The sequence below is a fragment of the Gopherus flavomarginatus genome, chromosome 7, assembly GCF_025201925.1.
Source record: "Gopherus flavomarginatus isolate rGopFla2 chromosome 7, rGopFla2.mat.asm, whole genome shotgun sequence".
Lineage (NCBI taxonomy): Eukaryota > Metazoa > Chordata > Testudines > Testudinidae > Gopherus > Gopherus flavomarginatus.
This window is the reverse complement of record NC_066623.1, coordinates 97,957,468-97,970,758: the sequence shown is the minus strand read 5'-3', so window position 1 is coordinate 97,970,758 and position 13,291 is coordinate 97,957,468. Positions and strand designations below refer to the sequence as shown.

The 13,291-nt window shown below is 44.7% G+C and overlaps 1 protein-coding gene across 5 annotated transcripts in view; it reads left to right on the top strand.

The window, feature by feature from the left end:
* The window catches only part of DNAJC6 (DnaJ heat shock protein family (Hsp40) member C6), an 88,818-nt gene that overhangs the window by 40,766 nt on the left and 34,761 nt on the right, over nucleotides 1-13,291 (top strand). For all 5 annotated transcript variants that reach the window (XM_050961982.1, XM_050961984.1, XM_050961983.1 and 2 more), the window contains 3 exons: nucleotides 8,749-8,899; nucleotides 9,938-9,987; nucleotides 10,104-10,252. In XM_050961982.1, the coding sequence (XP_050817939.1) occupies nucleotides 8,749-8,899; nucleotides 9,938-9,987; nucleotides 10,104-10,252 (350 nt within the window). The remainder of the gene's footprint in view (nucleotides 1-8,748; nucleotides 8,900-9,937; nucleotides 9,988-10,103; nucleotides 10,253-13,291) is intronic.

The following is a 13,291-nucleotide window of genomic DNA, read 5'->3' as shown; positions in this document are numbered from 1 at the left end:
ATATAGGCAACTCATCTCTGCTATCGTCTCAGTCACTATCCTAGTATCTGTCTGCAAACACAGTACATAAGAACTCTGCATTCAGGGAAGATGTATGTAGAGCACTGGATTGGAACCAGCAGCTCTGATTCTAGTCCCAGCTCTAGCAGTGAGCTTTGCACAATAGGTTTAACTAACCTTCAGTGGGTCTGTTGGCTTTCACTCTAAAGACTTCTTCCTCTTCAGAGAGAGCCCAATAATGAGGAGCTCTAGAGGAGCATAAGCAAGATCAGACTGATTGTAAAGGAATTGAAACTCGAAAGCAAAGTTTAAAGGTGAGGGAAGGGCGGTGGTTCCTGACCCTTGTATTGCTGTTGGAGATGCCTCTCTGTCTAGGTACTTATGTGGTCCTCATCAGTGTGCCTTTGTCATTAATGATTCTTTTATCCTTCTCATGCTTGTGAGGTGATGGTATCCCCATTTTACAGATGGGGAACTGAGGCACAGGGTAGATGAAATGACTTGCCCAAAGTCATAGAGGAAATCTGTGGCTGAGCTGGGAATTGGGCTCAGGTCTCTGTTCACTAGGCTCCTTCAGTCTATCCCATCATGCTAGGCTGTGGTTCAGCAGGACTCCATCTGTTCCTTGTCTTCCCTTCTGACTCAAATCTTTCTCATCTTGTCTTCCTTCCACTTTGAACGAATTGTTGTTCTTCTTTGGTCTCCTCCTCCTCCTCCTCTGTTGCTCCTCCTGTCCCTTCCCTCCCCAAAGGGTATATGCTGCTTGATGCCAGGGAAGATCCATTGGTGTATCTGGAGGCTGGGACTCCTGCTCTTGCAGCAAAATGGGGTACGTGAGAGTAGAAGCAGAAAGCATGGAATAGGGCATTGCTTCCTGCACCTTTAATCCTGTACATGAATGGCTCCTGTGGCCAGCTATGTTTAGATGCTGTATCAAGAGCAGGGAGAGAGGGCAGGGGTTTCAAGGAGCTGCCCATCTCTTTACCCACAGCAGCATATTTGTAGTGGTGCGATGGAATTGATTTAGGGTCATGGAGCTTTCCCTGTGAGCCCTGGCACCAGTTTGGTGCCATCGAAGAGAAAACGCTAGGCTAAGGATCTATGTTGGTTAAAGGTGAATTGGCTGGTCCCCCAGTATGATGCAACTTCAGCATCCCAGCCAAAAATGTGCAACCGTATTCCAGGAGTTGTTTTGTATTTCTGTGCGGCATCCAGGGGGCAGAACTGTTCCCCCTTCATAAATGTCTTTGTCTACCTTTTCAGTTGCAATCAGTCCACTCCTGCGTGAGCTCCCACTCTTTTTAGAAGGCACCCTTTTATTTGGCTTTGCACTGTTTTCATACCTTTTACTGTGCTATAGCATTCTGAGTGCCTTGCCATATTGTAAGTGACAGTAAAGGACAGTGCCAGGAGCAGCAGCACCTCTTAACATTTTTGTGGGGGGAGCAGAGAGGGAGATCTGAATGGGGGTTTATCAGTTTTCTTTGGTTATCACCAGGGGATTATCTTGGACAAGAACCAAGCAGACACCTGATGCATTTAGCCGAAATTAAGAGTAACAACTGCATCCCTTTTTGTAGGTTAATCGAAGAGTGGCTGATATCCCATATGGTAGGGTGCCTATAACCATAGTAGTGCTGTATTATAAATAACTGGTACGTATGCCTGATAATATGAGCGCCTGGTATCTTCAGAATGAAAGGCTGCCTGTTGAAAATAAATGCATTCATTTTCACTCTGACAGATGAATGTTTGATCTTGTCAACTAAACGAACCAAACTGTCATTTTACCAGTCTGAGCCACTGACGTGGAAATCTTAAAAGTGAGAAGATGCAAAAATTGTTGTTGCTAATGCAATTTTTTTTTAAAGGGAAGGCATGTAAGCTTCTGTTTTGCTAGCATTTTACATTACACGTGCATTAAAAACACTATTAAAAGTTTCATCATTATTAGGAAAAGTAAAAAGTTGTCATGGTTGGCAAAATACCTTGACTAAAACTTGTATCGCAAATAATGACCAAATTATACAGAGCTAGAAGCTGTCAAAAGTGACAATCTCTCTGAAATACTTAAGCTTTTCAGTGAATATCCAATAATTGAATTAGTAAAGGATTCCTGCTGCATACAGAACAAAAGTCTCATACTGAGCAAGAATCAGTTCTTCACAAACAAGGATAAGATCACTAGACAGTAATTTAACACAAGGTCAAAATTAACTAGAGCTGTGAGTAAATGTGCAGACTATTAGACTGAGGGCCAGGTGGGGTACTTCTACCATTCTAACTTGCAGGGGTATATTTTTATGAAGATACACTGGCACACTTCTAACATTGTAGAATAAAACGTTACTAGGTTTTAACACTGAATTTCACACACGTTTATGGGTTTCAATTAATACTTCTAATATTGTTAAAGCATAAGCAAATGGGCACTTGCAACACGATTGCTCCTTCCTAGGGGGTCGTGGTCTTGTGCAGCAGCCTAGTTCCCCACACTGCTAATGTACAGTCTGTGCAAACAACACTACAAAATGTGCCTGCTGCCTTCACATGTTAAGGAGGATGCTTATTGCCAAATATTAATTATCTTGTATTCTAGTTTTGTATAGATTCTTCTGAATGCTGAAAGAGCATTATGTACAATCTGTGCATCCCTACCAAGCATGTGTCAATCTGTTGAGCTGTATGTTAGGGTCTGAATCATTCCCTCTGGTATTCAGAGAGCAGCTTATATTGTGAGGTGTTCCCTTAAACTCAGCTATGATCCTTGGTGGTTGGTTGTCTTCATTAGAACTGTGTGCAGTTCTGGTGTCCCATGTTCAAGAAGGATGAATTCAAACTGGAACAGGTCCAGAGACGGGCTACTAGGATGATCCAAGGAATGGAAAACCTGCCTTATGAAAGGAGACTCAAAGAGCTTGGCTTGTTTAGCCTGGCCAAAAGAAGGCTGCGAGGGGATATGCTTGCTCTATATAAATATATCAGGGGGGTTAACGTTAGGGAGGGAGAGGAATTATTTAAGTTTAGTTCTAATGTAGGCACGAGGACGAATGGGTACAAACTGGATATTAGGAAGTTTAGACTTGAAATTAGACGAAGGTTTCTAACCATAAGGGGAGTGAAGTTTTGGAACAGCCTTCCGAGGGAAGTAGTGGGGGCAAAAGACTTATCTGGCTTCAAGACTAAGCTGGATAAGTATATGGAGGGGATGTTATGATAGGATAATTTAATTTGGGCAATTGATCTTGGATTATCACCAGATAAGTCTGCTCAATGGTCTGCGGGGAGATGTTGGATGGGATGGGAACTGAGTTACTGCGGAGAATTCCTTCTTGGGTGCTGGCTGGTGAGTCTTGCCCACATGCTCAGGGTTTAGCTGATCGCCATATTTGGGGTCGGGAAGGAATTTTCCTCCAGGGCGGATTGGCAGGGGCCCTGGAGGTTTTTCGCCTTCCTCTGCAGCGTGGGGCATGGGTCGCTTGCTGGTGGATTCTCTGCAGTTTGAGGTCTTCAAACCAGTTTTGAGGATTTCAATAACTCAGTCCTGGATTAGAGGTTGTATAAAAGTGGATGGGTAGGGTTCTGTGGCCTGCCTTGTGCAGGAGGTCAGACTAGATGATCATATTGGTCCCTTCTGACCTATGAGTCTACACCAGGGCTATTGATGATTCTTCTAATGAACAGTTTTGAAAACCATTAAGTGGAGTTTTAGCAGAGGTTGTCAATTGAATCTAAGTTGTTGTGTTGCTTTTTTAAAATCTACTTAATTCCTTCCTCAAACAGTCTGATTATTTCAATTTAAAAAGAAAAGAGTAACTGTAGGTACAATACTGCTGAAGTTCTATTGCTTTCTTCATCTACAGAATGAAACAGAGTTTTGTGGATAGTGGTTAGGACACTAGGGGCTTGTCTACACTATGCAGATTTTAACAACAGGGCTGTGTTGATACAGCCTTGTCGCTAAAAGTCAGCGGGTGTGAACGCATTGTTGGTATTTTGTCAGTACTTTTGCTGACAGAATACTTCCAGCCCTGTGAGTGGCGTTAGAGAGAATGCTCCTGAAAGACCAAAGTTTTGTCGACAATGTCGCAGTGTAGACAAGCCCTAACTCTGTCTGCTGCTGGTCACTGAAGTTTATATGCATCATATAAGCAAGCCTTTGAAGATAGGCTGTATATCCTGTTCTATATGACAAATGCACTCCCAGAAGTGGAATCTGGCTGACTAATCAATGATGGTGGTAGTTGACACTGGACTTGCTTGACGGTTGCAACAAGAGAGGCTGGTGGGATATAACTTGCAAGCTTCTTGGGATAACTTAATGTCTTGTTCAGATGGTGCAAATACGACCATATTTATCCTGTTTGCAGTGTTGTAGCTGTGTTGGTCCCAGTATCTGAAAGAGACAAGATAGGTGACGTAATATATATAACTTTTTTAACCAAGATAAATATTGAGAGACACGGTGGGTGAGGTAATATCTTTTATTGGACCAACTTCTGTTGGTGGAAGGGACAAGCTTTTGAGCTTCACAGAGCTCTTCCTTAAGCCTGGAGAAGGAGTCCAGAATGTCCATGCTAGTTTATCTAGCTTCGGATCCAAGCTAGCGTGGACACTCAGGAGAAGAGAAGGTAACCAGAAGAACAGCTCTGTAACGCTCAAAAGCTTTTTCCCTTCCACCAACAGAAGTTGGTCCAATAAAAGATATTGCCTCACCCACCGTGTCTCTCAATATTTATCTTGGTTAAATCAGACTCATGGTATGATATATAGTTAATATTTTTTTAAAAAGTAATGTCTGCACTTGCAGAATCAGCTTTCTCTTTTTCAACAGTAAAAACATTGCCCCACTAGTTAGCATGTATAAGACAAACAAGCCAAAAAAACCTGGGATTTCCATTTCCATAAAAATTAGAAATTACCTGAACAGACTGTCATTTTACAGTCCTTTTCTTATTGTGGATTAATTCCTGGTTTCAGCATCTGTTTGCTTAGCATGCGAGATGCTCTATCACTTTTGCTCAGTGATACTGATTTGTTCTGGTTTTAAACACTTTTGCATGGCTTTGGGAGAGAGTGTTTGTTTGCCAGAGACAGAGGAGTTGCTGACAAGTATATATTCTCCATAATTAAAGGATAATGTGCAGTAGAAAGAGAGTGCATCTTGAAGCTCTATCTCTAGAATGAAATGTCACTTTATTCTCTTGTAAATTGTCTAAGGGATTTGCACAGTGTCTTGTAACTAGGAAATTTGCATATCTGTCAGATCATAGGACACACTTCCAATTCACTGACTAGAAGATACCAGGTCCAGTAACTACCAAGGTTTTATGTCAAGTGCTGGTGTACTGTAGGCTTCTCAATGTGTGTAGGATGGATAACTGCCCGTTGTTGAACCTTCGTTATCGGTTCTATGCCCTCAGTTTCTTGACACCAACTATCTAAGCTTTTCAGTGGTAACAGCTTGAGTTTCTTCCTCAATTCTTTTCCAGCACCATGTCTATCTGTAGCACATATGGACTTATTTATTCTATCTTTGCATCAGTCTTGTTCTCCATGAAGATGGCTTTTAAATTTTCTTTTAAGAGTCTCTCTCTTCTTCTTTTTTTTTTTCCTGACACCTCCCCAGGCATTCACTTTCTAACTGTTGTGCATATTTATATTTATTTTTTTGGTCAGCCTTTTCAGTGTGTTCTTTTAGTTCCTTCCACAAATTTTTAAAGGTTGACTACCACCTATCTTCAGCTACTTCCTCTATGTTCATGTTCTCTACTGTCTCCCCTCGGTTCTCTTAAAGGTGAATTGAAAAAACCAAGAGTATCTTTGAGTACAAAACTACCTCCCACTTTCTTATATGTTAGAAGTATCAGATGCTGATCCCTCTGTACTGTTCTATATTCCCCTGGCATACGCTCACCTTACTTCAATTGAAAGCCAACACCTTACTTTAATCAGTCTCTTACTACCATATGGCCATTTAGAAGTGTGGGGCTGGAAGGGAGTAGTATCTACCTTCAAATGGTAGTAAGAAGCACAGGTAAAGCTCTCCTAATGAGCAGAAGTATCAGCTGACCAGTCTTAAATTTTACAGCTTCTGTAGGGGATCCTATTCTAACTATTCAGAAACTACCACAGTACCATATGCTAAACATGCTTTAGATAAAAGGCGATAATAGCATAACTTTCAAACTATAGGATCCATTGGTTCATTATATGATCTCTTTTACTGTTTGGATTTTAAACAGGAAGTGCTGTGTACATTATTTAAATAGGGACATAGGATTGGCAGTTTATAGCAAAGTAGAAACTGGATTTACTTTGTAGAGCAGCTCAGGCAGTGCCTGGGCCAGCTGCACTGGCTGCCGCTGAGGCAGTCTTTGGCCACTCACACCACACCCCTTGTGTGGGAGGGGGCTCAGGACAGGAGGTTGGGGCGCAGGAGGGGGTGAGGGCTTGGGGCGGCATTTACCTCAGGGAGGGGGGCTCCCCAGAAGCGGTAACATCCCCCTCCCTCAGCTTGTAGCAGACAGCTTCCTGTGCTGCCTCCACCTGCAGGCACGCCCCTGTAACTCCCATTGGCCTGGAACCATGGCCAATGGGAGCTATGGAGCTGGCGCTCAGGGTGGAGGCAGCGTGCAGAGCTAGGTAGGGAGCCTTTAGTCCCTACAACCCTCTGCCCCAGCACCAGAGGGGGTCCCAGGCCATGTGCTGCTGCCTGCCCCCTCAGCACCAACAGGGGTCCCAGGTTGCTCCACCCAGAGCACCCATGGTGCCCCCCCCAGGTGCTCCCCGCCCCAAGATTTAGTCAGTCAGGGGTATATAATACAAGGTGGTGGAATCTCCTTCCTTAGAGGTTTTTAAGGCCCGGCTTGACAAAGCCTTGGCTGGGATGATTTGTTTGGGGATTGGTCCTGCTTTGAGCAGGGGGTTGGGCTACATAACCTGAGGCCCCTTCCAACCCTGATAGTCTATGACAGGTCACAGGCCATGAATTTTTGTGTACTGTCTGTGACCTGTCCATGACTTTTACTAAAAATACCTGTGACTAAAACGTAGCCTTAATTATAGATAATCAAAGAATTTTTAAGTCTTTTGCTAGACTGATGCTTTGCAGTTTAGTTGCAGAATGAAATAAAAACTTGTGTACTGCAATCTATAACATAATTGGCAGTCACTTCCAGAACAATACTCTCAGCTGGAAATTAACAGAGATTCTGCATCCATAACAAATGTTTTCATAACTTAATTATTGATGATTACAATAAAATAAATATAAATCACTTTTTTTTATTTGTGACGTGTAGGATATACTGTGTATAAGAACACATTGCATCCCACCATACTAACACTCTGTTTTGTTTTGCTCTGGAACATTCACTTTATCATTTTGAATTCTTAGCATAAAATCACAACTGTGAAGACATGCCTCCTTTTATTGTTCACGTTACATTAATGTCCCAATCTGGTCCAAGGCCCATTATGCAGGGTGTTGAACAAACATACGATTTTCAAAAAAACCACAAACAGGTCCCTTCTGCTCACCCTCCCCCGGTAAAATTGACACACCTACCTTGCCTTTTGACAATGGATATTGCCAGGAACATGTAACCCCATGACTATCTCTACTCCCAAGATACCCTGTCTGTGAAATGGGATGCCTACTATCATCCCCTCTTGCATATTGCGTGTATTACGAGGGTGGAAGGCAGAGAATAGAAAAGCTATTGGTTTGTATTTCTCCTAGGAGACTAGATGTTAAGAGACTGGTAATTGGGAGACAAAACCTTTGACTTCTGAGATGCATTCAGGCTGATGACCACGTCAGCTGTGAAAAGAGTTGCTGAGATCGTTGCATCCATTTCATGGTAGAGAAGTCTATTACAGGAAGGGAAACCTTGATGGAAACTGAATTCTGCTTGTACCCGGAGGCTGGGTTGAGGCAAAAAGTAGCATAGCTTGTACTGCTCTTGCCCATACTGTGTCTATTCTATAGACCAGGGGAGACAAACTTACTGACCCTTCAAGCCGCATATGACCATCATCACATGTTCGAGAGCTGGGACACACCTGCTGGGGCTTCCGCCCTGTAGGTGGCACCTGCTGGAGCTTGGGGCTTCAGCTTCTTTTGCTGCTGTCTCTCCCCAAGGAGCTAAAGCAGACACACCTCCTTGCAGCTCCCAGTTATTTGCTGCTGCCTCTCCATGCAGAGCTAACACTTGGGAGCTGCAGGGAGGGGCCACTAAGGGAAAGAGGGGGAGTGTGCCTGGGGGTGTGTGACTCAAGATGTTGGGAGGGCTGAACTTTCAAACTGTGGCCAACCCCCACTCCTACAGTCAGCGGTTGTCTCTGGCAGAAGCCCCTAGCCCTACCTTGCCGCAGGGCAGAAGCCCTGAGCACCCCCTCCCCCTCGCCATAGGCGGAGAATGGTGGGGTGTGGGAGGCTCTGGGAGCTGCACTAACTGCAAAAGAGCCGGGGTTTGGCCACCCCTGCTATAGACTGTCAACCTGATGCCTTGCACACAATGCTAGCAACTCCTAAAAATCTTCACCTTGGCTAGCAGGAGTGCTTCCACAACTCTGAAAATCAATATTTAGCTGGAGACCCGTGAAAGTAACCTGTTTCCTGATCTTAAGCAAAGCACTCAGCTGTGTTACCACGAGGCTAAAGCAGAGTGCATGTTGGCAGTATGTCCTTTGTTTTGAATGAGTGACATCTGTGTTGTGTGGGTTTTTTGTTTTTGTTTAAAGGGGCATCGTCACCAGATATGGAATCTACCTATGGGGGAGGCTTACTAGACATGGTGAAAGGAGGAGCAGGGAGACTCTTCAGCAACTTGAAGGATAACCTGAAGGACACCCTAAAAGATACCTCTTCAAAAGTTATGCAATCTGTTGCCAGGTATGGTACAACCAAAGCCTCTCAGTGCAGGTAAAACAAATACTGTAAATACAGTGCAGGTAAAACAAATACTGGGAAGGAAACTACTTTTTTCTTAACTGGCATTGGACAAAGAATCTCTGGAAAAAGACCAGTATATCTAGAAAGCTTTTCTTTTCTTTATGAATGAGTTGGTCTTATAATTGGGTATATGGTTTAAATGAAGCTAAGACCACTAAAGCAAGATTTGTAACGTTGAGATGAGTGAATATCAGAGATCCTGAACATCTGAACAGGCTTTTCCTATCCATTCTCTTCTCCAAGTCTCTTTACTACTCTTACCTGTATATCCCTTGTGCAATCCCACTTCTAGCCTATGCAGACAGTTTTTTTTGTCTTTTTAAATACCGATTGTTCCAACTGATCTCTGTTCCCTCACCCATCTGTTGTTCAACATGAGACGACAACCTCTCGCTAACATCTCACTTCTTCCTATTCAGCCTCTTATTGTTCCCATCCTTAAAACCACTCTTGACCGCTACCTTTTAAGAGGATTCTGTTGACTTGTTGCATGCTGCTGACTGCACCTCAACTATGCACTGGGCTCTGGTGCCACCTTGTGGTGTGCACTGTGTGTTCTGGGATAACTCTGAGCTGGCAGAGCACTGCATAGTTCATGATCTTGCGAGAGGCTTTCAGGTGTCTGTGGAAGTGACTGACTGTGCAGGTTGCTCAAAAATTTCCATTGGAAATTGGAGTTAAGGCAGATAATAATGAAAAGTGGAGGATGCTCTTTTTAGGGGGCGGGGGGGAAAGAAGGCAATGGGGTAAAGACAATTGAGTATAAAAAGGAGAGAGTTGTTCAGTTCCTTGTTGGAAAGCAACATTTTAAAACTCTTCTATCTTGTTTAGACTTAACTTCCAGTGTACTAAGTAGTTTGTCTCACCTGTTATCCATACTTAATCTGAAGTTAATCTTTATGGAGAAACATTGTTGTCTTGGCTTCTGTATGTAGGTGTGTATGTTAACACGTGTCTTCCCTGCTTTCTTTCCTTTAGTTACACCAAGGGAGAACTAGATATTTCTTATGTTACCTCAAGAATCATTGGTAAGTGTCGGTCACTTCTGTAAATGAAATCATGCTGTCTATGGTAATCCATGTTTGTGAACCAACTCCTGAACCCTGTTGTGGTCCATACTCATTCATGTGTTTGGTTTCAACAGTTATGTCTTTTCCTGCTGAAGGAGTTGAACTGGGGTTCAGGAATCACATTGAAGATGTGCGGACGTTCTTAGATTCACGACATCCTGACCACTACACGGTCTTCAATTTGTCACAGAAGTCTTATCGTAGTGCCAAGTTCCATAACAGGGTAAGGGCTTTCTTCTGGGATACCAAAGCCCAGGATCACAAATTTCGGAGGACACTCTGCTTCCGAGACCTCTTCCTATCTGACCCAGAGTTCCTACAAAACAAAGGGGGCAGGTTCTGTGCCTCCTGAGGCAGAGCACAGAAGGCTTAGTTCAGGGAGAGAGGGACCAAAGGTGGCTATAAATGCCCATTTACGCTCCCTGGATTCTGGCCTACGGCAGGGCCTCAACCAGCCCCTGGCATAAGTTAACGCAGCCCTGGAGGGCTCAGTGCTATGGCATGTACCTGCACCAGAGCTTGCAATGGGAGGAACTGTAGGGCTACTTAGGTTGCCACTATGCCACCAGTGGCTCCTGTACAGCTACTAGAAACTGCTGCAGAGGAGTGAGGAATAAGCACTTATTCTTTTAGAAAAATTTCTGAAAGACTGAAGTCTATAAAACTTAGCGTTAATATACTGACTGAGTTGCACAACTCTTTAAAATTGTGGTGTGTATGAATGAAAGTAGCTCCCATCTGCATGACTGCGTAACAGCATGATGCTCTGATGCCTATAGGTGGCTAGGCAGTGTGGAGAGTGCAGCTGGCTCTGGCCGGGTGTCACAGCTGCAAGCTCCTGCTGCTGGTAAGGGAGCCGGGAATCCTGGGAGGCAGTCAGGGAGGAGAGGACGGTTGGATGGGGCAGAGATTCTGGGGGGGTTGTCAGGGAATTGCATAAGGGGGTGGGATCCCAGGGCAGTTAGAGGTGTGGGGGTCACAGGAGGGGGTGGTTGGGGATGAGGAGCAGAAGGTGGTTGGATAGAGGGTGGGAGTCCAGGGGGGTGCTGTCTGGGGGTCAGGGTGTGGATAGGGGTCGAGGCAGTCAGGGGACAGGGAGCAGGGGGCTTGGATAGGGGGCAGGGGTCCCATGAGGGGGTGGTCAGGGGACAAAGAGTGGGGGGGGTTGGATGGGTTATGGGTTCTGAGGGGGGCAGTCAGGGGATGGGAAATGGGGAGGGGCAGATGGGGGTGGGGGCCAGGCTCTTTGGGGAGGCACAGCCTTCCCAAACTGGCCCTCCATACAGATGTGCAATCCCAATTATTTGAGAAGTCACTAATGCTTTCTGCCTTAGTTTCCTCCTCTGTAAAACCAAAATGATACCAGACAGAAGTGTTGGGCTCCAATTCGTTGAAGGTTTTAAAGCATTTGGAGATCCCTGTAGATATGCATGGTTAGTTTTTCTACCAGTTATGCCTTTCCTACAAGCGATCTTCTTTCTCCTCCTCTCTAAGTCTCTTCCACCAAAATGCAACATTAATTACTAACCTTAAGCTAGTGTAGCAAGAGATTACCTAACTTCAGTTTAGTCTGATCTATAGTTAAGGGTCTATTTGCAGCTACTATCTAGATCACTGGTAGCCATTCCATTACATTTGTGCACACACCATGGATTTTTCCCACTAAAAAAATGGCTGTTTGTAAACAGCCTTTCTGTGGTAGTGTTGCATGCTGTCAGTGAATCAGGAAAACCTGGTAGGTTAAAATAATTGAGGAGCTTTTAATTCACATTTGCTTAATGAACTCAAGTGTATTTGTTGGCGATGGGACTGAGATGAAGAGTGCTCAAAAATACTGGACTAAAGTCAGGGCTCTTATGGATCAATAGAAGATGCAGTGGGAGACAGTTTGAAAAAAATTAGCAAGGCAAAATGTAGAGCCACTGGAAGAATGTAAATAGGAACAATATAATGCTCCTTAGTCCTTCCTATGCAGCTCCAGCAGTTTTGGGGCCAGGTCTCTTTCTTGGCCCCACCTGCCGCTCCCAGGCACTCTCCCCCGCCCCAGGGCCTCGGCAGCACAGTGGAGCTGAGCAGCATCTGCCTGTTCACTCCAGTGGCTGCCGGCCCCTCCATGCGGCCTCGAGGCAGGGCTGTGCCTCCATGCACTGTCCCTGCCCTAAGAGACCCTGGGGCCAATGGGATGCTGCGGAGGCAGTGCCTGGGGGCAGCAGCATGCGGAGGCAGTGCCTGGGGGCAGCAGCACACAGAGGCCCCCTGGCCCGCCCCGCCTTGGAGCCCCAGGTAAGCACTGCACTGCCGACCCCCTCCCAGAGCCTGCATCCCCACCCTCTACCATACACAGAGCCTGCACCCCATACCCCTTCCCCCACCTAAACTCCCTCCTAGAGCCTTAGGCAGGTGGGGGGTAGAGTTTTGGGGGGCAGGTTTTGGGCGGCATGAATGACATTATTGGCCCTCTGGGAGGATTTGAGGACTGGCACTGGCCCTAAGTTATATTGAGTTTGAGACCCCTGTTCTAGTGACTTTCCTGGTAGTGGCTTCTCTGCCAGTTTCCCAAGGAAGCTGGGAGAAATTCAAAATAAGTCTTATGCACAAAAACAAGCTGATGTTACGGTCCTTACCCTAGTATCATAAACATGGCCACAGGCCCCCATATTTCAAAAGCCATATAAAACTTCCACTTACTTTTATGTTGTGTTGAATTTCCTTAGTGATATTGAGGCAGCACTTCAAATAAAGAAAACTACGTAACGTATACTTAAAAATTTCCTAATTGCATATCTGCTTGCTGGCCTGTAATTACAGACCAAGCAAATGCATAATTATGGACTGCTGGAAATGCATATTTACCTTATAGATGGTAATGGCTTTTTCAGAGTCTGCTGTGTCAAGGCCTAGTTAGAGGATATTTAGTTTATGGGTGGTTGGTCATATTGACAGTAACCGTATCTCTTGGAGAACAACAAAACACAATCTGGACTAATTGCCTGTGCAACTCCACTTTCAAAAATCATAATGTGAAAGGGGCGGGGGGAAGGGGGAACTGGCCAAATGCTCATTGCTCTTCATATGAGCATTCCCTAATGTATGATCATGTGCTACAGATCAGAATGACTGACTATTGTACATAATTTAAAATATAAATTTGTGTTGCAGACCATTAACTGCAGCAACAGGTATCCTCCTAGGTGCTTACAATGGGAAACAAAACATTCTCATGGGGGATTCCAGCCTTGCTGTTGATCCTCTTACAAATGTT